This window comes from Mytilus trossulus, chromosome 10 (assembly GCF_036588685.1).
Source record: "Mytilus trossulus isolate FHL-02 chromosome 10, PNRI_Mtr1.1.1.hap1, whole genome shotgun sequence".
Classification (NCBI taxonomy): domain Eukaryota; kingdom Metazoa; phylum Mollusca; class Bivalvia; order Mytilida; family Mytilidae; genus Mytilus; species Mytilus trossulus.
Window position 1 is genome coordinate 73,245,413 of NC_086382.1, and position 25,995 is coordinate 73,271,407.

Here is a 25,995-nt window from a genome sequence, read left to right on the forward strand (position 1 = left end):
AAATATATCAAGTTTATTTAAATCTAACCTTTAAAACTGCAATAAAATGCCAAGATGTCGAAACCTGTTAAAATTTGACTTAATATCTGTCATAAAAGTGATGTAATATCCTCATTATCTTCAGATTATACCTGGGTTGTTAAACTGTCTACAGAAAACTTAAGCTGAGAAATTCTATCATCTTCTAAACTGTTCCTTGAAAATTGGATACTGTTTGCTAGTAGAGAGTTTAAACGCTTGTCTGTACTACCAAGAGAATTAAATATTCTGTCATCATTCTGAACTAGTTCTGCTGTAAAATAGATATATATTGTTCAATTATATTACAGGGTTTGAAAAGGTAAACAAACCAATATAGAGCAACCTTATCATTTAAGGCCTAGACAGCAGACAATAAATTGCTTGGCTAAGCGCAGCCTGATACGACCACAGATGTTGAACCCTGTACCGCTTGGCAAATTTGGACACAATATTCAAGCTTGATACTGTCAGAATTTGGATTGTGATCAAATTTTTGACATAACATAGGTTTCTGACACAAAATAAATGTGATCAAAGATATTATAAATCTATTGCACAATACTATGCAATTGAACATAACTTCTTTTTTCTTGAAACTTTTCAAGAAAAACAAATGAATCCCTTAAAAAATTGAGGATAAAACCCAGCCAAACTATTTTTTAATCCCTGCTTGGAGCAATTACCAAAACACTCAATCCCAGCCTTTCCTTTGTAGTATGGAACCTAATAGTACAATTTCATAGGGATACATTCATTTAAACAAAAGTTAGTGTCTCAAATCTAGAAAAATGCTTGATTTTGGCCCTTTTTGTCGAGCCTTCTATTTAAGTTGAAAAAGCGAGACTAATTGATCCTACATTCCGTCGTCGTCGTCGGCAGCGTCCACAAATATTCACTCTGTGGTTAAAGTTTTTGAAAGTTTAATAACTTTCTCAAACTATACTGGATTTCTACCAAACTTGGACAAAAGCTTGTTTATGATCATAAGATAGTATCCAGAAGTAAATTTTGTAAAAAAATAAATCTATTTTTTCTGTATTTTACTTTTAAATGGACTATTTTTTTCTGCAGGGAAACAATTACATTCACTCTGTGGTTAAAGTTTTTAAAATTTTAATAACTTTCTTAAACTATCCTGGGTTTGTACCAAACTTGGATATAAGCTTATTTATGATCATAAGATAGTATCCAGAAGTAAATTTTGTAAAAAGATAACTCCATTTTTTCTGTATTTTACTTTTAAATGGACTTAGATTTTTTTCCAGTTAACATTACATACAGTCTGCAGTTAAAGTTTTCAAAACATTTATATGATTCATTCACTGTCCTAGATTTTTATCAAACTAGGACAGAAGCTTCTCACAATCATAAGATAGTATCAAGAGGAATATTTTTATAGATTTTTTTCCTCTTTTTTGTTGAACCTGCGATTTACAGCAAAAGTAGGCGAGACACTGGGTTCCACAGAACCCTTACACATTTTGTTACCCTTATTCCTGAATGTTTTTGGCAATTACCCTTAAACTCTATCAAAGACTTTCATATGGAACCTTGTGGTACAATGTCAGAGAAATCCATACACTCACAACCAAGTTATTGTCCAGAAACTTCAAAAAAATCTTATTTCTGAGCCCTTAATTTCTACATGTTGGCACCATTACCCCCAAAATAAAATTAATCCAAAGGCTGTGGTACAATTTCAAAACAATCAAAATACTTATACACAAGTTATTACCCTGAAACTAGAAGAATGCTTCTTTTCGGCCCCTAATTCCTAAACAGTTGGGACCATCATCCCAAAAATTAATCCCAACCTTCAGTCGTAAAATAATGAAGTCATGCATGGTTACAGAAACTTTTCTATGAATCTTATTTTAATACCCCTACGCTGAAAGGAGATCGAGAGGATTTCTAACTGATTTATATGTGTTCTGTTACTTAATGAGTAAATGCTTACCATCATCTAGTGTTGCCACTGTGACTGGATCTGACTGATCCCCTGCCCCACACCTTGCTGTAAAGCCCATCACAAATACTGTATAATTAGTATGAGGTACCAGACCTGTGAATGTCTTCATTGAATCTGTTGCCAACATCACTCTTGTTTCTACAACACCTGAAAAATAATAAATATATTACTGCAAGTATGATTTTGTTTTACGGTATAGGCAAAATGTACAGGGGAAGGGTAGAGATCTCACAAAACATGTTCAATCATGCAGCAGTTTTGAACCTGTCTCCAAGTCAGGAACCTCTAGCCTATGTCATTCTTGAGCTCCTTCTTTATATTTTAGTTCATTTGTATGTTTAGCAATGTACGTGCACAGTCAAATTAACAGTTAGCTCCAGAACATTGAATTCATAAAAAAAATGTTTTTTGTGTCAATCATAATTCATTTGATGCCCAACTGATTGTTGCCTCTTGTTACTAAGTCTAAAGGGATTAAAAGACAAAAATGTCTAGCTGGCTTAAATATTTTTGAGGAAGCCCTGAGCTGAACCTTTATTCCAAAGAAACTTTATTCAAAAAGGTTTCTACCTTGATCCAGAGTCCTTGAGCTTTCATTTGATACTATTTCCTGAATATTTTACTAGCACAAGAAATGAATATCCCATCTAAAGGGATCAGTAACATAGGATGCAAATCTTGTTAGAATTTGTTTCTTTAGTATATCTCTTATCGAACTTCTGTTGATCTATTCCCTATATCATTAATAAACAAGTGAAACAACAAGCTCCTGCTCACTGATGATACCTGGCCTGATTATTCATTAAGAATATACAAGTCACAATGTATAAGCATGCATTTTTAACTACTTGGATGTCATGTTTAAAATGATGTTACAGGAATTTCATGAGTGATGAATCTAAAAAGGCATCACATGGTATGACTAATTTATATAAACCTTGAAACCAAATTTTAGAAATCCTTATTATGTAGTTCCTGAGAAAGATGCGACAAAAAATGTTCATGGGCCAATGGACTGTCATACAGAGGTTTAACTTAATTACACTTACTTCCAGTGTCAGACACCTTCACTGTGACAGAGTACGCCAAAATGGGACATTCCTTGTTGACAGGTCTGGACCAAGACACTCGTATACTTGTACTGGACACTGCCTCAGCCCTGACATTTGGCTTTCCAGTATCTGTGTCTGTAATGACAAATAACCAGTCATGTATCATGTTAATGTTGAGAGCACAGGAACTTTGGGTGGTACCTATATACTACAGGGAGATAACTCTAATAAATCAGCTAAACGTTTCAATTATTGTTAAGGAAATATCAAGCTTCTCAATGATCAAATGAGTGTTTGTCAAACTGCTATGTATCCTAGAGTGCACAGGCTGAAATGTTTCTCCTTCTTTACTATACCATTGATATTATGTTAATAGTCCTAAAAATAAAGCTTTAATTCAACAATCACATAAACTTTATAACATGATCCAAGAAAATTAGGTCAAGGTCATATAAACCAAACAAGAAATACATGTACACCTAATAATCAACCAATACACTAAATATAGTTGACCTATAGTTTCTAAGAAACAGACTTAAAATTGAGAATGGAAATGGGGAATGTGTCAAAAAGACAACAACCCGACCAAATAAAAAACAACAGCAGAAGGTCACCAACAGGTCTTCAATGTAGCGAGAAATTCCCGCACCCGGAGGCGTCCTTCAGCTGGCCCCTAAACAAATATATACTAGTTCAGTGATAATGAACGCCATACTAATTTCCAAATTGTACACAAGAAACTAATATAAAAATAATACAAGACTAACAAAGGCCAGAGGCTCCTGACTTGGGACAGGCGCAAAAATGCGGCGGGGTTAAACATGTTTGTGAGATCTCAACCCTCCCCCTATACCTCTTACCAATGTAGAAAGGTAAACGCATAACAATACGCACATTAAAATTCAGTTCAAGAGAAGTCCGAGTCTGATGTCAGAAGATGTAACCAAAGAAAATAAACAAAATGACAATAATACATAAATAACAACAGACTACTAGCAGTTAACTGACACGCCAGCTCAAGACTTCAATTAAACTGACTGAAAGATTATGATTTCATCATATGAACATCAGGCACAATCCTTCCTGTTAGGGGTTTAGTATCATACCATCATAACATATATGAGAAGAACATAACCCGTGTCATGCCAACAACTGTTTTTAGAATAAATGTCTTTTTTTGTTCCGACGCAAAGACCTTATCAGTGACTCAATATTAACGCCAAAATATGCAATCTTTAATGACTTGACAACAGTATCGTAATTATATCCCTTCTTAATCAGTCTATTTAAAGGTTTTGTAAGTTTCTGAAGTGAATACCTTTTTTAACCAAGAAGACTAAAAATTTACCAATGAACAATGAAAATGAAATCAAGGTCAGATGGACCATGTCAAGCATGCATGTAAAGCTTACAATCCTTCCATATAAAAAATATACTTGACCTACTGCTTATAGTTTAAGAAAAACAGATCAAACCACAAAACTTAACACTGAGCAATGAACCCTAAAAATGAGGTCAAGGTCAAATATTTGCTTTGCCTCCCCTAATTTTTTTTACTCCCCAGCAGTGTAAGGGAGGTAATCCAAACTAGTCATTGTCCATTATCCAGAAAACCCTTGATTTTCCCCTTTTCTTGCCCCTAATTCCTAAACAGTTTGAGCTATAATCCCCCACAGCCAATCCTAACAATCCCTTTGTGGTATGAAAACTTAATTATGGAATAAATTCAGAGAGATCCATATACCGTTCCCCAAGTTAAAGTCTGCAAAATCAAAAAATGCTTATTTGGGCCCTATTTTGGCCCTTAATTCCTTAACTGTTAGGACCACAAACCCCAAAATCAATCATAACCTTCCTTTTGATGTTCTAAACATTGTGATTTTATTTCATAGATTTCTATTTTCTTATTCTAAAGCAACTGTCGGGAAACCAAATATCTTTGGACAACACGGACGATGTGATGCCAATATACAACCTTTAAAACTTTTTGGGTCGTATAAAAAGTGGACTGTAAGTTAAGATGTGAAACAAAAATAAATACTGCTATTTGGAACAAGCAAGGATTTGTAAAGTCTAACTATACAAATCCTTGGAACAAGTCTAAAAAAGAAAAGCTTCTAATTAATCAGACACAAGTCAATAATTGAACAGATGTAAATGTATACCTTTTATTTGCTACATTATAATTTGATAATCGCTAGTGGAAATGAGTCATATTATTTACAAACAAACACTTCAAACATAAAGTATGTTAATTATCCTCTCATATTAGAAATCAATAAATTAAAGCACCCCAATGTCAAGTGAACACCTGGCTTAACCAACAAATGCAATACACAGATAGGTAAACTTGCAATACACAAGATTATTAACTGTGTTGTAAAGACCATATTACCTCTGGTTATGTAAAGGTATAGACACATTAGATATAAGTCTCTAGATTTATTACACTTGGTGTCAGGATTCTTAAGTTCTTGTGAAATGCTTGGATCTTTAATTGTTTTACATGCAATTAAGGTGTAATAAACGAAAGCTGTATAATTGATGTTGTTTGAATATACAATCCATCTGAAGTATTGGTTTGATGTAAGTAATAGCTAGACATACTTACATCAACAATTAAATAACAACAGTCAAAATAATCTCATAAGTTGAGATTCAATTATATTTCAATTGGACATCAAAAGAATAAGAGATTTAAAATAGAAATTCAATGATCATGTACAAATTCTTCATTATATTTGAGTATAAGCACTATAACAATGTTGCATATTGATTCTCTTTTACAAATTTATCAGAATTTAACAAGATTCCCTTCAGTCTTTAGAACTGCACTTTATAAGTTTAAAGTGCTCTCATTCTTATAATCATCTTAAATATTGATGGTTCCTTGAAATCATTCTATTAAATATTTCAAGAGTTTATTCATCTTCATGCACCTGAAGTGCTTTTTTATTGATCAATTATTTTAAGAAAGCACTTACCAAACTGCTGAAATCTACTTTACCTCTGATAATTACAAGTTAAACTGACAAAATAAGCATATATCTTTTAATAAAAAAAATATAACTGTGGAGTACCTTGGAAATTCAAATGCCAAAATAACTTCCTTCAATTCTTTACATAGTTCTGTTTTTTGCACTTGTTATTTGTACTCAGTCGGAGGTCTTAATGGATACCAGTTTTGTCTTCTAACTTCTTGTCCCATTACCGATTTTGACGTGATTAGTGGTGTGTGAATTTGTGCTTATTGATAGCCTGTCAATGGCCCAGGTCTTGCTCATTTTGGAGTTTGTTGGATTTTGTTTTTTGCCTAATTTATCACTCCTTAATCCAGAACATGCATGAACTATGTGCCACTGGTAGTTATAAGCAACCAATAGAATGAACTATTTGCCACTGGAAGTTGTGCAACCAATGTCATGAACTATTTGCCGCTGGTAGTCAAGCAACCAATATCATGAACTATTTGCCACTGGTAGTCAAGCAGCCAATATCATAAACTATTTGCCACTGGTAGTCAAGCAGCCAATAACATAAACTATATGCCACTGGTAGTCAAGCAGCCAATATCATAAACTATTTGCCACTGGTAGTCAAGCAACCAATATCATGAACTATTTGCCACTGGTAGTCAAGCAGCCAATATCATAAACTATTTGCCACTGGTAGTCAAGCAGCCAATATCATGAACTATTTGCCACTGGAAGTCAAGCAACCAATATCATAAACTATTTGCCACTGGTAGTCAAGCAGCCAATATCATAAACTATTTGCCACTGGTAGTCAAGCAGCCAATATCATAAACTATTTGCCACTGGTAGTCAAGCAGCCAATATCATAAACTATTTGCCACTGGTAGTCAAGCAGCCAATATCATAAACTATTTGCCACTGGTAGTCAAGCAACCAATATCATGAACTATGACCTAACACAATCAATCAATCAATCTTATTCATACTATGTGATTTAAATATGTGTTATGTGTAAACTATTGTTGCCTTTTTCATTCTATTGACCTAAATTAATTGTCAGGTCATCTGATGTTGTAAACAGCCTAGTTAGAAAAGCAGTATTTTTGAGATGTGTTTAAAATTCATCTATTTTTCGCTTCAAATTAACAAAAATAAATTTTAAGATTCCACTGTACTTATCTTTTCCTGTTAATGTCTATGATCACTTCATGTTTTAAAAGATTATAAAATAGTCATGAAATTCATATCTAAGAAAACTTTATATTTCAGGATTATCTTTAATGTGCATGAATTTTAATAACACACAGCATTTTGATTTAAAAAGAGACCTCATACCAGGTATCCTGATCTGAAAACTTAAAGGTATCTGAATCCCCAGGAGCAATTAATGAATGAAAAGTTTGTAACAGTCAGTTAGTAAAATCTAGAACTGATTCCGACCAAGCAATTATGAGCCATGGGAATCAAATTCAGATTTTTTCTACCCACTCTACCAACTTTTCATTCATTGCTCCTCATGATTCAAATCCCACCACTCTGATTGGGATACCCAGTATAGATCTTAAATATTTGAATGGAAAACTTAAAAAGAAAGTTCTGAGTGCATGTGTTTTTAGAGGAAAAGTCAAAAACTTTATTCCTTATAATCCTTTTTATCTGAACTGATTCTTTTTCCATACTTATGTGTTATGTTTATGTGTGATGTACCATTGAACTGATTCCCTGTTCATATCGGTACTAATGTGTAATGTTTGGGTATCATGTAACATTGAACTAATTCCCTATCCAAACGTATGTGATTGAACTTAATCCCTGTCCATTCTGATGTGTAATGTTTATAGGTGTGATGTTCCACAGAACTGAATCCTTGTTCATACTTTGGTGTAATGTTTCGGTGTGATGTACCATTGAACTGATTCCCTGTCCATTCTGATGTGTAAAGTTTATAGGTGTGATGTACCACAGAACTGAATCCTTGTTCATACTTTGGTGTAATGTTTCAATGTGATGTACCATTGAACTGATTCCCTGTCCATTCTGATGTGTAAAGTTTATAGGTGTGATGTACCACAGAACTGAATCCTTGTTCATTCTTAGGTGTAATGTTTAGGTGTGATATTTCATTGAATGATTCCCTAAGTTTTCTTATGTGTAATGTTTAGGTGTGATCCACCCTTAAACTCATTCCCTGTCCATATGTATGTGTAATGTTTAGGTGTGATGTACCCTTAGACTGATTCCCTGTCCATATTTATGTGTAATATTCAGGTGTGATGTAATATTGAACCGACTCCCTGTCCATACTAATGTGTAATGTTTAGGTGTGATGTACCCTTAGACTGATTCCCTGTCCATATTTATGTGTAATATTCAGGTGTGATGTTTTATTGAACCGACTCCCTGTCCATACTAATGTGTAATGTTTAGGTGTGATGTATCATTGAACTGCTTCCCTGTCCATATTTATGTGTAATGTTTAGGTGTGATGTATCATTGAACTGATCCCCTGTCCATACTTATGTGTAATGTTTAGGTGTGATGTACCATTGAACTGATTCCCTGTCCATACAATTTCTTAAGTGTAATGTTTAGGTGTGATGTACCATTGAACTGATTCCCTGTCTGTACTTATGTGTAATGTTTAGGTGTGATGTACCCACAATTTAATGTTTTGACATTATCTCCCTGCTCTATCTAGTCTTCAGCTGATGCTGAACATAAAACAGTATGATATAATCAATTTACAAATCAATCTATTTCTGGTTCACATATCTATTATATGGATGATATCTGCTCAACTCATAAAACACAAACATAAACTGTGCAAAACTTATCATCTTAACATCAGGAAATCATTTACAAGGGTAATTGGCGCTATAATGTTTGAAAGTGCAAAGCAAGGTTCATTTTCATGTCATATTAACATCTTTCCCTCTTCCTATGACTTTCACTATAAATTTATTTTGACACCACAACTCCTAAAGTACCCTTTTTTTTAAAAGTATGATGGCAAACTCAATACAGACATCAAGGGAAATTGGACTTTACACCAGATAATACTTTTTAATAAGGTTACTGCAGCTAAAATAATAACAAGAATGTGTCCATAGTACACGAATTCACCACTCACACTCATTTTCTATGTTCAGTGGACTGTGGTATTGGAGTAAAAACTCAAATTTAGCATCAAAACTAAAAAGATCATATCATAGGGAACATGTGTACTAAGTTTCAGGTTTATTGGACTTAAAACTTCATAAAAAACTACCTTGACAAAAACCTTTAACCTGAAGCAGGGAAGACAAACATACAGACAGAAGGACAGCCAGAAGAACAGACAGACTAGCTCACACATAGATCAAAAACATGATGCCCCCTGGTGGGGCATAAAAAAGGGGAAATAACCTTTCATATTCATATGGATTTGTCTCTAAATTACAAGTTGCTCAAGTTTTTGTATATATGTCAGATTAAAATGAACAAAGTATAGAAATTTCACTTAATTCATCTTGTACACAAAATAACTTTCAAGTGTGAATATCTGATTCGACTAGGGCTTTTGGTCTATGGTCCTCACTGTGAGTCATGATGATTAATGGATATGTTTTGAGACATTTTATCTATTAAATATATGTCATTTTAGGATGGCATAATCCATGAAAAGATAATATTGTACACAAAGTAGCAATGTTTGGTTGAAGAAAATAGCTTCAGTGTTTAATTGAGTCTGCTAATTAGAGAAGTTTTGAATGTTATCCTATTTTAGGGCCAATTTGGCACCAATTCTTAACTTTTTGCAGTAAAGTTTTGATAAGCATTGATGAATGAAGAAAAAACAGCACATGCAAGAACAATGTAAATATTTATATTATAGTCAACTCTGTGTTTAAATTTCTAGGTGGTTTCTCCTGTGCAATCTATCATTTAGCTAATACAAAAACATCAGAAAATCAGGTCAACTCTAATAATTTCACAATTTTGTTTAAAAGAGTTACATTTCTGTAATGCATCTTTCTTTTATTTTTAGACAATACAGGCATAATATGATGGATTTGTATTTAATGTATGGTGAGGCATAAGTTTTAAGAAAATATTAAAACCAAACTTCTTATTGTATCCTCTTTTAAAAAAAAACTTTTTGTAATGTTCAAATAAGTTTTATTTCATTTTTGAAAATAACTTCACAGTAGTATTTGTCTCAGTTTAAGTCCTAAATTGAAATCAATTAAATGTTTGCACATGTCAGAAACTACAAAAAAGTACCAACTTTATATCTAGTACAGTTGTATTATCTACAGAAAATGAAAATTAATAGAAAAACACTGCTAAATTATGGATTTTGATTTCAGTTGGTCTTTCTCCAAACCTCGGTTAATATCAACTATTGAGTAGAGGATGAAGGGAAATTTCAAAAATTGAAAAATCTTTGATGAGTGAATATTATGTTTATAATACAATAAATGGATCAAACATTAACTCTCGTCTAGACCCTTGTAATAACTTTTTAATGAAGTGAAACAATAACTGTGTCAAAAATCAGAATCCTTTGATGTAATTTGAGTTACAAATGCTGGAATTTTTTTTTTTAAATACTTTGGATTTGTTTGAAGTTCATTTAAAATACTATACAAGCAGTTTACAATTCAGCAGGCTTAGTTCTCAATTTTATATTGCATAACTGGAATTTTCAAGAGTAGTGTACTTGTAATGCAGTTTATATTAAATTTCTCAGCCAATATGTGAAGCCTGACCTAAGATTATCATATTTGGTAAATAAATTTGTAGAAAACAGATATTTTTCTCACTAAATTCTGTTATAACTAATTGTTCATTCCAATTTTCAATGCAACTGACCAGATTTGATATTATGATGAAAATAAAAGAGTGAAATTAGATTCATACGACACACTTTTTCAATCCAATTTCTTTTATATTAAATTAAGTCAATCATAAAACATGGAAAATGCAAAATACATCTAATAGTATAAAATAATGTTTTAAACTTCACTTATCAACCATTGTGATTATATGAACTTGTTCTAAATAGAGAAATTATAAAAACCTTAGATGTATAAACATAATTCATCACAGCAGAAGAATAATCCAAATTTTGTACTATGACCAATTCGTAATGAAGTCACAAATATGGCAATCTCACAATAGCATGAAGACAAAAAGCTGTTGCAATAATTAGAATTGAAATTTAATTTGTAAACTTTCAAGAAATGCTGCATTCAAATAAAGTTATCAAAATCTAAACAGTGACTTTTAATTTTCATAGAACCTTTCTGATTTCCTTCTGTGCAATAATATAAAATCTATAGCAGACAGAAAGAAAACAGACGCATAGAAGCAAATCTAGAACCCAACCTTTGTGAATCATGAAAAATACCAGATTCTATCAAATCATTGCATTCATTCCCAAATTTCTGTCATTTAGAATAGTTTGAAAAGCATTGAGGAAATATGACCATCATATAACTTTTCTTAACATAGATATAACATTTTTCTAATTTTTGACAAAATATGACATAAACCAGAAATACAAATTTGATAGCAAATTTATAATTTTAACCTTTTTACTGATATTTCTGTTTCTGGCGTACAACAGAGTTTTTTCTGGATTTCTGGTTAATAACTTCCAACTATATGTCTGATTTCATAACGGCATGTTCCTTTTCCATTCTTTAAATAATTTCATTTCATTGAAGCTTTTTCATGGAATAAAGATTAATTGCTATACGACCCCCTCCCTAAATTATAGAAATTTGTTAAAATAAATTGTTAATGGATAATTTCTTAGTTGTTACAGAAACAAAATTTTGAAGCAAGATAAAAAAAGATTGGATTCAGAGTAATATGTCCAGGTGAAATGGGATTTGTGTCCTGAATATGTATGTAATATTTGCTACTGCACATGAAACATCCATCAATTTCTTTTTAGTCTTTATTGGCAGCCTGACTGTATGAGGTCAATTTTTAATTGAGTTAGTACTGACTGTTCAGGGTTGGATCCTTCCATTTTAAAAAGGAGGGTTTACCAACCCAGGACAAAGGGGGGGGGGGTTCAACTATATGTCCCCATTCGTCAAAAAATAGGGGGGGTTCCAACCCGAACCCTTCCCCTGGATCTGCCACTGCTGTCTAAATTTTATTGAATTTACGTACTTTGTTCCGGACATTTAAATTTCTGCTTTCTGTTATAACTATAGACTTTTGATTGTCGCACTTCTCCCTAAAATAAAAATAAAAACATTTCATTCATAGCATTATCAAAGTACAGTATGTTTAGTTGTTTTATAAATATATAAATATTCTGTTGGTTTTTTTTTCACTCAGATGTCCGATAATTAAGGAGTTTATAATCTATCGGTTTTGTTTCGATTCCCTTTTGATCAAAATAATATTTATTTTCTCTGACGTCTGTGGTTTCTATTCATCTTCTATATCTTGTCATATCTAAAAGAGACATGATTATTTGTGTTATACAAATCTTGTTTTTCAAGACTCTAACATTTTTTTCAATCATAACAAGGTGCTATATTTTCTTTTTTCAGTATCATTTTCTCTAACAGTTTGACATCTCAGGCCTCCCATATGAGTTTGAAATATTACAGGTGAGTCAAAGATCATCCAATATTTACTTTATACAGTGTGCTTAAGATATCTAAACTATCAAGATTAATTGCAAAAACTGTGAGTTCTCTCAATGTTGAATAGACTTTTTTCAAGTCACCAACTTTTGACTGGAGTAAATATTTTTTTTCCCCTGTGGTAGAATGCTTAAGGTACTTGGTAAAGTGAGAGCAACTAGAAGAAGTAAAATCAAGCTTACAATTCGGGCAATTTTTAATAAAAGATTAGCTTTTTCATGTTTTCTATACACAGCAAAATCATTGGAAACATGAAATATTTCCCCAAATGGCACTGATTTGAAGCTTGTTTTTACTTCTTTTAGTTGCTCTGAGTCTTACTGAGTAAGTAATCTACCAAAAAACTTATATACTCTGGAGTCAAAAGTGGGTAATATGAAAATAGTCTATTCAATTTAAATGTACCCATAGTTATGGCAATTAATGCTGAAAGGTACATGTCTTAAATATCCTAAGCAAACTGTATATCAAAAATAAATATCAACTCATGGAGTCATTAATTAGTATTAAATATGAAAATAGTCTACTTTAAGGTCTCACTATGAATCATCTTCATATATTGACATCATGCTGCAATAAATCAATGTGGTGATATGGTGTCCGAAATTTTAATAGAGGCAAATCTAAAAGCCTTCATAGTGTAGATTTCTTCATTATGATTTTAGCAACCACACCGCCTGTTTTGTTACAGATGCATTAAACTAAAACATCCATGTGAAGAGGGTGCCACCTTTCACTATCTGCCAAATATCTTACCTTCCTATTACTTTGCATTAACATATACATGTATTGTAATTCCAATGTTCTATTTCAGAGCATATAAAATTATGTACATAATAAACATACAAAAATGTTTACAATTGCATAACATAACATTTTCTTTTCTTTTACATTTTTGTTTTCAAATTACAAAAAAAAAGCAATCTTGGTAATTGTTTGAAAGAAGCTAGAGGCAGTGTTAAAGCAAATGGCTAAGATACCTTGTGAATACAACATAAACACAGTTCATACTTAAAATATGCATCTGAGATTCCACAAAAATATTACTTGTGAAAGCATTTAACAACAACACTTTAAAATAAATTACAAAGATATTACTTATTACAATGAATACATAAATTATATAATACAAAGTAAACTCCAACCGACTATTATCAACAACAGCGTGAGAACAATAATTTTGTCCCCTTTCAAGCAATAGAAATGTGAGAAGTAGGTTCCTGTATTGCACTTTCTCACCAGACAGTGTAACGAGACTTCTATGTACTACAACAATTGTTATATTAAATTACCAACCTGAAATTTCTGTGAGCTTTTACGATTCTGAAGAAAGATGATTGCATTGTGGGAAAATCTTGCCACAGTTTGTCGAAGTTTTATGGTACTAAGAACACAATTACAATTAAAAGTCACATGTGTACTATTATAATAAATTAATAAATTTAAAGCACTTTTTCCTCCCGAATGGAGTGGAGTTTCTATTCTTTGGAATGACACTTTTCCTTGATATCTAAAAACTAATTTGTCTTTGTTAATATTTACAATCACTTCTAAGAATGGTAATTGTTTCTTACGATGAAAAACACTTAAAATAGGTACATCGATATTCACAAGAGAAATATTCCCAGAGAAATAATATGTTAACTGGTTTCTATATGTTTTGATGAAACGTCTTGCATTTCTTAATTTTAATTTTGAAGGTGTCCAATCACTGTTGAATTTGTAGCCTTTCGACCGTAGTTTTAATATTCCAGTTGAATTGTATCTTCTCACATTGGACAATACATTGTAGTCTGAAAAGAAAAAAGTTTTCAAATCTTTAATGTACAATAATTTTTATATTTATATAATTATTTTCATACATTTACAAAACAGTAACTTATCAAGAGTTGCCTTTATTTTATTGTCATGAATGATGAAGAAACCAGTGGCAGTTTCAAGGGGTTTCAGGAGGTCGGAATATAACTTATATGTGGTTAAAATATTTATATAAATTTCATGAAGTCATGAAGATTTTGTCCCAAAATTTTCTGACAACCTGTGCTATTTCTCATGATCTCTTAATAAACTGGTAGATCACTGTCACTGTAAAGAAGGTGAACGACCCTTGACCTATAAAGATGACCACAAGTTGACCAACATTATTTGAGTCAATACTGGTCTTTTAAATGTTTATTTATTATTCATATTTCACCTTTCAGTCTAGCGAAATGAATTCAGTCATATGTTGGATTTTAAAATGTAAATATATTTTTATATGATCTTTTACTAATTAAAGCTATTCAAGAATAATGACTATTTTAAAAGATCTCGTGGAATGATCATTCATAAAATATGAACACCATCAGAAACTATAGCCATACATGTACCAAACATTTTGTATGATGAAACAAATCAAACAGTTTTATCTTGAATGATGAAAACTTTGTGTTATTTACAAGAAGTTTCTACCACATCCCACTTAGCTGTTATCTCATACATGTATTTACATTTCAACAAGGTCACCAAAATTGGCAAATCATGAACCCCCTTATCGTTTATCACTTTTTTCTAATGTGGCAAATTACAATAGCTCTTACTTCAAAGTTAAATCAGTAAAACATTGCAAATGGTAATTGGTTATCAATTGGTTATGCCAAATCGCTTTACACCTAATTATGTAATCAGTTGATTTTTTAAAGAGCCAAGAGGATTCTACATACATGCTAAAACTTTACAAATGAAAACTGATACTTTAAGGTTCCCTAATTATGCAACAAAACATCTTTAGAGCATATCTGTAAACCCCATTCTACATGCATACAGTATCAATTAGAGTGCGTTTCAAGCCTTCAGGACATTAATTCATATCTTTAAACCTTTCAAAGTACTTATTTATAACTGCCTACAATGGATTATGAAATTTTACAATCAGTTATCACTTTGATTGTTGGCCAAATTTAATTACCCGTATAATCAATCATCAGAATATTATTATTCAAAGTTAAACCCTAAATGCAATAAGAGTCTTATCATCCCTCAGGGTTACTGATTATCCTTTAGGGTATAACTGTGCTGACAGAACATGCCAAATCATTACCCTGTTCTAACTAGAAAACATTGAAAAACATACACTATTCTAAAAAGAAAACATTGAAAAACATACCCTGTTCTATACACACTCAGAAAATGTATACCTTGTTCTAGACTGTACAAAATAAATGCAGTTCTAGACCAGGGTTCCAGACTTATCTTAAACAGTTAAATAAGCGATCCTGTTCTAGACAAATACTACTTTGTTTAAAGACCCTGTTCTAACCAGCAAGGCATGAAAAAGCGACCCTGTTCTAACCAGCAGGACATGAAAAAGGGTCCCTGTTCTAACCAACAGGACATGAAAAAGGGACCCTGTTCTAGCCAACAGGACATGGAAAGGCGATCCTATTCTAACCATCAGGGCTTGAAAAATGGACCCTGTTTTGCGGCACTCATACCACTAAAAATAAAGGAAGTAACCACAACCCCCCTTCCCCTGGGCTTATTATACTCAGTTTACAAATTGAACCCTTATATTCAGTTGAGGTTTTTGTCTGGAAATAATCTTTTTCATTTGGCTTTGTATTCAATCTCCCCAAAATCTTATCAGAAAAAACACTCTTGAATTATGCACATTTAAGTATAACTTATGATCAATTTTTGTTGTATGATATTTTGTGAATAGAGCCTCCTGAATCTTAAAATCAGTATAAGTATGTTGCTCTTCTCCAGGGAATTATTATACCAAAGTTAACACCAGGGATATTGTAAAGCTTATATGTTTATTAAAAGGAAATGAGCTGAACCCCAAACTTCAGTTTGATCTTTGATCTAACAAAAAATCGTTTGTCTCAGGATCATCATCAATGACTCAATGTAATTATTTGTTAAGTTTGATAAACTATTCAGTCTGTATTATGATTATATTGACCTCTAACCTTAAACAATAAAGAGCTTAATTTCTATTGAGGATGACTAATTACACTGTCTGATGAAGATTAACTAATATATTTAGTCTATATCATATCAACCTGATTTTGTCCTTGACCTCTGATCTCAGCTTAACCTTTGACCCCTAATATTCAAAATTAAAAGTTTATGTTTCATCTTGCCGATAATTTGCAAAAACATTCATAAAATAATCAAGGTTTTTTCCTTGGCAGTAAGGATTGATTCACACTTTAAATATATTTTTTTTAAAAACATGTTCAAGAAGGGGAAGTAACTCTACTCCTCTGAAAATAAAATTTATCAAAACCTCACATAACAATCAATATATGTCAGAATAGTAAATTTAAGATAGTTCAGGTTCTGATTCTTGATTTCAATCAAACAATCTTCCAGTATGAACATTCAATCAGATATCATTTATAATGTATTTTTAAAATGACTTGAATCATTTATCAGATTTTAACGATAACAATCTTGTACTTTTAATAGCTAATAGTCCACATCAGTAATTCTATAATCAGCATTTAATCGAAATTTGACATGCTGTTTTAAATGTTTTGTTTTTTATTTATTTTGTTTACTAGTTCAAACCATTGGGACATTTTTTCTTATTTAATTGATATGCACTGCACTTATAAATAGAGTCAAGTCATGAAACAAATTGATAGTTTTCATTTCATACTCAAAAAGTAGGATTCCCTGTGAAATATCTTGCAGCAAGTTTAGAATCAAAACAAAAATTGAGCAACAATTTCAATTTAAAAACTAATTTTGCATATATGTTTTAACTTTTAAGGCCATTATCCCACCATGCCCCTACATTTGACAGTTGATGATATTAAAAGTGCAATAATTATAGTACATAGCAATGAATTAATGCTTAAAGTTGTCATCTTTTAAGACTTAATATAAGATGAGTTCTTGGTGTTTTTTGGGGGTTTTTTTTGGTTGTGTAGTGACCTATTTTCTTGTTAACATATATATATATTACCCTCACCTACTTTTATTCATTACTGGGTTATGGAGTATTCAAAAAGTCTTAAATAACCATTTTATATAAAAGTAGGCTAATGAATTCTAGGTTCAGTAAAGATAAATAGTAGTCCAAAACTTTTTTTTAAATTATGTAACTTATGCACTACAGGTTATCATTCAGAACTTCAGACTGCTTTTAGATTGTACAATATTTTTCTAGTTTGTAGAATTTCATTTAATTCTCACAAAAAAACTATAACAATCTAGGACACAGCCACGTTAACTTTTATTTCTATAGAAGTCGCTCTTTACTATACTACTACCTGTCGATACATTTATTTTTGGCATTGCACAAGTCATGTCTTCTTTGACTATTAATGACGTTAAAATACTAAATCTCTGTGATGTGTTTTAGTCGATTTTAGTCTCTGATGCATGATTTTTTACTATTAATTGGTTTTGGCTTTTAACTAGCTGTCAGTAACTGCGAGTACTCTCAAATCGTATTTTCTTGTTAATTCGACCTGTTGATACTGTTTATAATGCTTTTTTGTCATTTTTTATTTATATGGATCTTGGCTGTATACCAGCTTTGATTATTTGTAATATCTTCAATTTTTCACTTATTCTTACAACATTTGTATAAATTTCAAGATTATAAAAAAACCGTTTTTTTCTAAAGTGAACATTGATTGGTTAAATATTTCTCAGTGTGTTTGAATTTTTTTGTTAGCCTTTTGGTCATGAATGTTTGTCTCTAATATTTAATTAACTGTGCATTTGTATTCAGATATCGCAGATCAAATTTATTCATTCATTGTGTAATCATACGTTTTTTGATTGAGTTAAGTCTGCCAATTGATATTTTATCGTATGTTTTTATATGTTGTGATGTTATGCTATTGTTTCAGAAAAAGGGAGAAGGTTTGGGCCCATTAAAACGTTTAATCCCGCTGCAAATGTTTGCACCTGTCCTAAGTCAGGAATCTGATGTACAGTAGTTGTCGTTTGTTTATGTAATATATTCGTGTTTCTCGTTTCTCGTTTTGTTTATATAGATTAGACCGTTGGTTTTCCCTTTTGAATGGTTTTACACTAGTAATTTTGGGGCCCTTTATAGCTTGTTGTTCGGTGTGAGCCAAGGCTCCGTGTTGAAGGCCGTACTTTAACCTATAATGGTTTAATTTTTTAATTGTTATTTGGATGGAGAGTTGTCTCATTGGCACTCACACCACATCTTCCTATATCTATAGAAGACTAAATTTTGTGTCTAACATATATATACTACAACTTGGAGGGTCCATTGGTGTGAATAAGGTTATATAAATCATCTATTCATATGACTCATGACATATTGTGGGTGACCAACACATTAACATATAGATTTTACAGTCCAGGAGAAATGTACCGCTGATGTACGAAATATAAATTTCTCCTTTTTCTATCCATTCTGAGTTTAAGTTTTTAAGACTCCCTGCTTTCTTTGTAATACTTAAATCCTATTTGACAAACTTTTGACACTTAACAAGATTATTCTATCTGTATGCACTGTTACAATCCAGGTATTCGACCTCAGTCACTGCATTCTTTTGAAGTATGTGATCTGAGAAATGAGAAGTTTTGAGGGTATATTGTGTGATGATCTACTCATGAATAACTTATCAATAGATCTTAACAGTATTGCTAACAAGTATTTTCACTTTAATAAAACAGGAAGATTTAAAATAGATTTATTATAAACTCCATCAACCTTCTATTCAATGTTTGAAATTCACATTGATATATTGGATATTTATGCACAAGTTAATTAAGCTGATGTCCCCTTAAACACTCAGTATCTTATTTATTATAAACAAAGAGGTTTATATATACTAACCATCAAATGATTAAAAAAAAACTAGGCTAGTTCAGGGATACATGTCAACCATTTTTAGTAATTATATTGTTCCTATCTATTTCATTTCATAAGACTTTTATTTCAAGATATTTACTTATTTTTTTCTAATCTAACCAAAAAAAAATCAAACATTTTTTAGGTATTCATTTGCAAAATGTATGGTTGACGTTTAATTCCTAATACAGTTTTCCAGATGAAACTTTTTTTATCTATAAAACTATCATAACCTTTGAATACCTCCACATTCTCTTATATCAAAAATTACTTTTTTTCACATTCCTCATTTAAACTTTGGTTTTATAAAATTGCCATAAATAATAAAGTCTTTGATTATAAAATGTGGTTTATGGGTAATTGAGCTCAATTTATAAAATTTTCAATTTCTTTTTATGTCAACTTTGGTGTATCGTTTTTCTTATTCATCATTGTAACATGAGTATGACTGTCCATTAAACTGTAAGTTAAAATAAAAATCTACGATTCTGTTTTTATAAGGTTAGGGGAAAATTTGCATGACTGTCATAATGACATTCCATTTGTGTTTTTTTATCCATAACACCTGATGTCTAAATATCAGCTTCCCTTACAAATATGATATGACAAGTGCACTGCACTTCTGGTATATGTCATATGCCAGTGCAACAGATGCAGCTAATGAATAACTACAATTTCAGAACTTTTTCCAACTTTTAAAATGTATAATGGAAATGGAGATTGTTTCAAAAAGACAACAAAATCCTTGCCATATCTTAAAATTCTTTAATCTAGTAAATTATCCATAGTATATATATGTATTTTCTACCTCAAAGTTATTTTTTTTTAACCCTGAGACATTCCTTCTATAGCTAATCTTTCAGAGGGATTTTTATATGATATATATCATTTTTGTTCAATTCAAACAAACATTTTAATCACTATAAGTTTATCCTTACATACATTTATATTCATTAAGAAATATAACCAGCAGGTGGTTAGATAACAACCACCCTGACATTAAAATACTTAGGTCATTCTAAAATTACATTTTAAATAGAAGATAAGTAACAACATATCAATATATTTTATCATATATTTCCCCTGGTACTTTGTCATAGAATAATATAATACCTATTTTAAGTAAAGAACAAATGAAGTTGTATCTGGTATTTTTCACAGACATAACCATATGAACCCAAGAGCCCCACCCAACTGTGTACTATTTGAACTGATAATGACAGTGTTAAAATATAAAACTTATACTAAAATTTCATTAAATTACAAAAGTTAAAGCTCTTTTGGTGTCAATGGACTGAATATGGAATTCTAGTGTAAATTACACCTAGATGGAGTAACTAAAACCTTAAATTAACCCAGCAGGTTTAGTATCTTGGTAAGGTTGTTGTCTATTTGACACATTCCCTATTACCATTCTCCATTCTGTCTGAGCCTATTGTAAATCTTTAGTCTTGTGTTTTTGCTGATAATAAATTTTACATTCTTAATATTATAAAAAAGAAAGTATACAATCTTGTTACATGAGTGAAGGTATTTTTTACAGATAACCTAAACACTTAATTTGTTAAATTCACAACTTTATATTAACTGTAGTAATTAAAGTTAGCCACAGATACCATTGAAACCAAACACCCCAGTAAGTGCCATATTCTTGACTTACATTTTCCTTAACATGTCAAAAGCATAGCTTAGATCATTGCCTGAATTTAGTAATATCATTTCCTAAATGTCAAACTATCTTTTGTACCAGCATCACTGATAAACAGTGATTCATTTATTCACTAATGTGTACACACCCCTCCCCTTACCAAAAGTTCAAAATATATGAACTATGGGATAGAAACATACAATGTTAAAAGGTTGCTGTTCCACTCTCATTTACATGTACTTTAAGCCTCCTCCTATTCATATTTATGTGTTAAGCAAATATTAAGACTATCTTTTCCTTATTATATGTGTGAAGCAAAGAGTCCTTCTATTCATACTCATGTGCGCAAGCAAAGACTATTTCTTTCTTTCTTTAACACGTTACTTGTAATAATTTATAAGAAGCATTAATTATTTAAAAGCTCCAATTGGTATCAGTTTATTGCTTATAACGTGCAGTTTACTATATAAGTAGGTCCAGTATCTGTACGCTACCCAGTAAACTTTGTAAACTTTGGTACTCTAGGTATATAAATTGATTATAAATTAATAGTCCCCAAAATATAAAAGAAATCACAATGAGCCATTACGATAACTAAGTGCAATTTAAAAGAAAACTTTATCATTGTTTAAATATTTATACAATTTTAATAACATTGAAATCTATGTATCATCTGTGTGGCGTCCATAAAAGACAACAATCGCAGACTAACATTGACATAAAATACTTGTAATACATATACAGGGTCAAGACAACTTGAGATTTATGTGTTGATTTAATATCTTTAAGTATTTCTTTGAGTATCTGATATTCTTCTTGTCATTTAATATTTTCTCAAACGTAATGATAAATCAAATTCTTTCTTGACGTAAAGTTACAACTGTATCAACTTATTGTTAAAATATCGTTAAATCTTAATTGGAATAATCAAAAGTTATGTTACATATTAAAGTCATATGAAGAACTTTACTGCAATTATGTATGTCAATATTGAACACTAGGTTTCCGATATGAAAGGACAAAAATAATTTGGAGAAATGAAGAGGTCTACCATAATTAAATCCTTAAATACAAGTACTTCTTTATTATACTTCATATTTATATAAACTGAAAGTACAATGTCTCCTTTTAGATTTTAAATATCTTAAGGGAGCCATTAAAGTTTTGGAATTGTGATGCTATGTCAGATTCTTGTCATCTGCAAGTATAGTATTTTAAATGGGTTGATATACGTGTACCCCACCCCCTTTTTTCCCCTTTATATGTTATCATTTTCATAATGAAATTAAAAAGATCTATCCCTTGGCTTTTCAAAATCAGAATAATCAAGTTGTTAAACATCCACCCCTTAACCACACCCCTTCCCCCTTTTTGTCAAACACAGGCTTCAACTGGATTGAGTCTTGCACATCTAGCCCATCCTTTACTAAATACTTTCTGTATTTACCAAAGACAATCCATACATAATTTTAAGGTACTGCATGACCAGGAAATTTTTTGCTGAGTAATCAAATTTCAACGAGACAGACATCTGACTAAACTGTGATAAATATATCCCTTGTATTTGTGTTAGACTCAAGAAGGTAGAAAATGAAAACAACTAAACTTTATTTAAGATTCCTGACAAGTAATTAATTGTATGAAATGCTACAAAATTTAACTTAAGACGACCTGTCAAGATGAATGACCAGGAGACAAGGGTAAACAACGTCCATTTCATATGTTTAAGACACCATTATTAAATGGACATTGATAAATTAAGATCATTACAATTCAACCCTAATGAAGATCTTCTGTCTATTTTTGAAGATAGCTGGTTAAAAATGATTTTTAACCTGACTTTAATTAAATATAACATATCATGTATTCCCAATCAAGGTTATTCTCCGCCAACCATTATACACCAATGGCGATCAATTAAAAAGTAACCACAGAAACTCAGGTCTTCAGAAAACTCTAGTACATATTGTATCAATATAAGATCCATTAAGGTAACACGATACCGAATGGCATATCTCCCGATTTCAAAACTTTTTGGCATACGCGTTCTTTGCACCGAGTTACATCGAAATATGTAATAAAAAATGGGGGTCACCATTTTTGTTTTCTTGGTATTTTCGTTGGAAAACGTCGATTTGGGCGACAAATTTACTTAGGTATATAGGGGAAATGCCTGTTTTTCGGCTAACCTTTTTAGATTTTCCAATGGATGGCTATGTTCTTATATACGGAGAACAACAAAAAACTAACATTATATTCAGAATTACAAACTGAATTCATACATGTATAGAAAATCATATGTCACCATCCTTGTTTTTGAGATAAATGGCTTCAAAATTGATTGATACCCTTAGAATTTGACCGAAAACGTGTGACGTTATTGAATACGGAATGTAACGTTATTCTCCTCAGACATATGAGAAATGGAAAAAAAACAAAATGTGTCGGGATCTGAAGGGTGTTTATTTTATTTTCGTTTCCCCTGTCAGGTTTCCGTAAATTTCCTAGTGATAGGAGATTATACCGATATAATTTATTTCGTCCTGCACATAGAAATTTTACTAACATGCATGCATTTAACATTAATCTCGTCTGATTTTTACACCTAACGAGCATACTACATATTTTTGTAAAATTCGAGTTAAAATAATATGAAATGTTTTACGTGTGATTCATTTGAATTACTGAGTTTTTAACTCCATCCTTTATGACAATGGTGGTGTCATTGCTTCATCCATGCAGAAAAATAGTACTTTAAAAATTTGATTCAGTTAACAGTGATATAATTGCTCTGTTTTTGATTGTTGTTAACGTTCAGTGGCAAATAGTTCATGCATGATAAATAAAATAACAAAACTCAAAGAAAAATTCAAAACTTATATTCTTGACTTGCTACGTACATTTGTACGTTAGTATAGTGTACTTTGCGTGGTGTAAACGTGTGAGTTGCTTGCTCAGCATGTCGGACAAACATTGCAAACTGTATGCAAAATTTCACTATTTCTGAAAATTATTTTATAAAACAAATCTTGAGATCATATATGCATTCTTTATTAGTAAAACAAACTGCGAAACATAACAACTCAAGCTTGAAATTCCACATGTAGGAGATGTTACCCGGAGTCTGTACTCTGCGGGCCTTTATAATTTATCAAAATGCCTATGCAAGCAACCTGTCATGAACAAAAAAATAAGAAAATACAGACGATATGCGCACCTTTAAAAAACAGGTACAAAAATTAAACCTGAAGCAAAAAGACTATCAAGTGTGGGAATGACGGTCGAATTTACACGGATGAAACAATATGATGTTGTGTGCTCTATATTAGTTTCAAGTGGCGATTTTGAATTGTAGGATTGATTGCTGGTATTTTTACGTCCAGTGGCAAATATTTTATGCATGTTCAAGACGCAGTTAACAATAAATAATACATCCCGCACAGCCAAATGGACACCTCACTTTGGAAGCATTTTACTGCCGGTCGGAAGAAGACCAAGTGACCATATTTTATTTATTCCTATTCACCCTAGGCCTTAGGGAGTAAATTGTAGGATATAAAGAAAATATAAAACTTTTATGCGCAATAGACATTGTCAGAATTATAAAAGGTTTTTGCACTCGCTACGAAATAAGTGGAAAGCTCGGCGAGTCTCGCCTTCCATCTTGTTTCTAAAGCTCATGCTAATACATTTTATACTATAGTATTACAAAATTACATACATGTATATGAATTTTTTTTATATCATATCATATATTTATGGATTTTTTTGTTTCCAGTTTTTGGAGAAAAAAATAATTTGTTTTTGACCCTGAGAAAAGTTTTCGTCTTGTCGCCAAAAAAATAGATTGTCTTTCGCGGAACAAAAGTTTGTCCAGAAAAAAATCTATAGCCCCCCCCCCCCCCCCCCCCCCCCCCCCCAAAAATCAAATGGTTGCGCCCTAAGTGTGTGGGCAATATTTCCCTCAGGGCCTAAAAAGGCAACTATGTTAATTCTCTTTCAGTCGTGTTGTCTCCGAACTTGTACATGTACATTATTTCCACCTCAAATCATACAACAAAAAACACACTACCACCAAATACCCATGCAAGCGTAGTTAACACGAAAATAAAATCTTAAGGATTTCAAGATCTTGCTATTTCAGTCTCTTTTTATCCGTTTGAATAATAATTAGTCATTCGTTTGATTGTAAATTTGGAGAGAAAAATTTGTAACGAAACCAGTCTGACTATAGCCAGTCCCGACTATCAACTTGCATTTATATGCGCAAGTGGCAACTTGGGGATGGCTTTAGTCAGACTGTAACGGGACCTGCTTTTTCATTTTATTGTTGCCGAATCAAGTTCCCATGTATTTCTCAGCCTACGTCAACTTTTTCAGGCTTCATTCCGATGTTTCTGTCTATCCCGTGTAGACTTTGTCTATATGATTACAAATCTAGCACTTTATTTTCAAAATATTTCCGAAACTATATCGGATTTACTCTGTGCAGAACAATGAATTTCAAAGACTTTTTATACTGGAACATAGAGAAAGATATTCGGCAAAATAACCGAGTAAACCACTTTCTTAAAATTCCATACAAACAAACTATTGTGTATGAGTTGCAAAGTCTGCTTGTATTGTGCATTATCGCCTAATTCTATCTGTATTCTCATCCAGATAAATTTCCTTTTTTCATTTTGCCCGAGTTGTGTTATTGACGACCATTTTAACACGAATTAAAAGATGTACCAACAATTCCCCGTGTTTTTTACACATCATCCTAAGTTTCTATAGATTAGATTTCTACTTTCAAAACAAAATTTAATGGGAATACGGCGTTCATCATTAAAAAGTATTTAT

At 31.6% G+C, this 25,995-nt stretch overlaps 1 protein-coding gene across 1 annotated transcript in view; it reads right to left on the reverse strand.

Annotated features, from left to right (window-relative positions):
• Positions 1 to 25,995, reverse strand: part of LOC134688147 (uncharacterized) — a 37,698-nt gene that overhangs the window by 993 nt on the left and 10,710 nt on the right. Inside the window, exons 2-6 of the mRNA XM_063548619.1 lie at positions 13,967 to 14,463; positions 12,186 to 12,252; positions 3,040 to 3,177; positions 1,979 to 2,137; positions 132 to 292 (exon numbers count right to left, since the gene is read on the reverse strand). Coding sequence (XP_063404689.1) covers positions 132 to 292; positions 1,979 to 2,137; positions 3,040 to 3,177; positions 12,186 to 12,252; positions 13,967 to 14,463 — 1,022 coding nt within the window. The remainder of the gene's footprint in view (positions 1 to 131; positions 293 to 1,978; positions 2,138 to 3,039; positions 3,178 to 12,185; positions 12,253 to 13,966; positions 14,464 to 25,995) is intronic.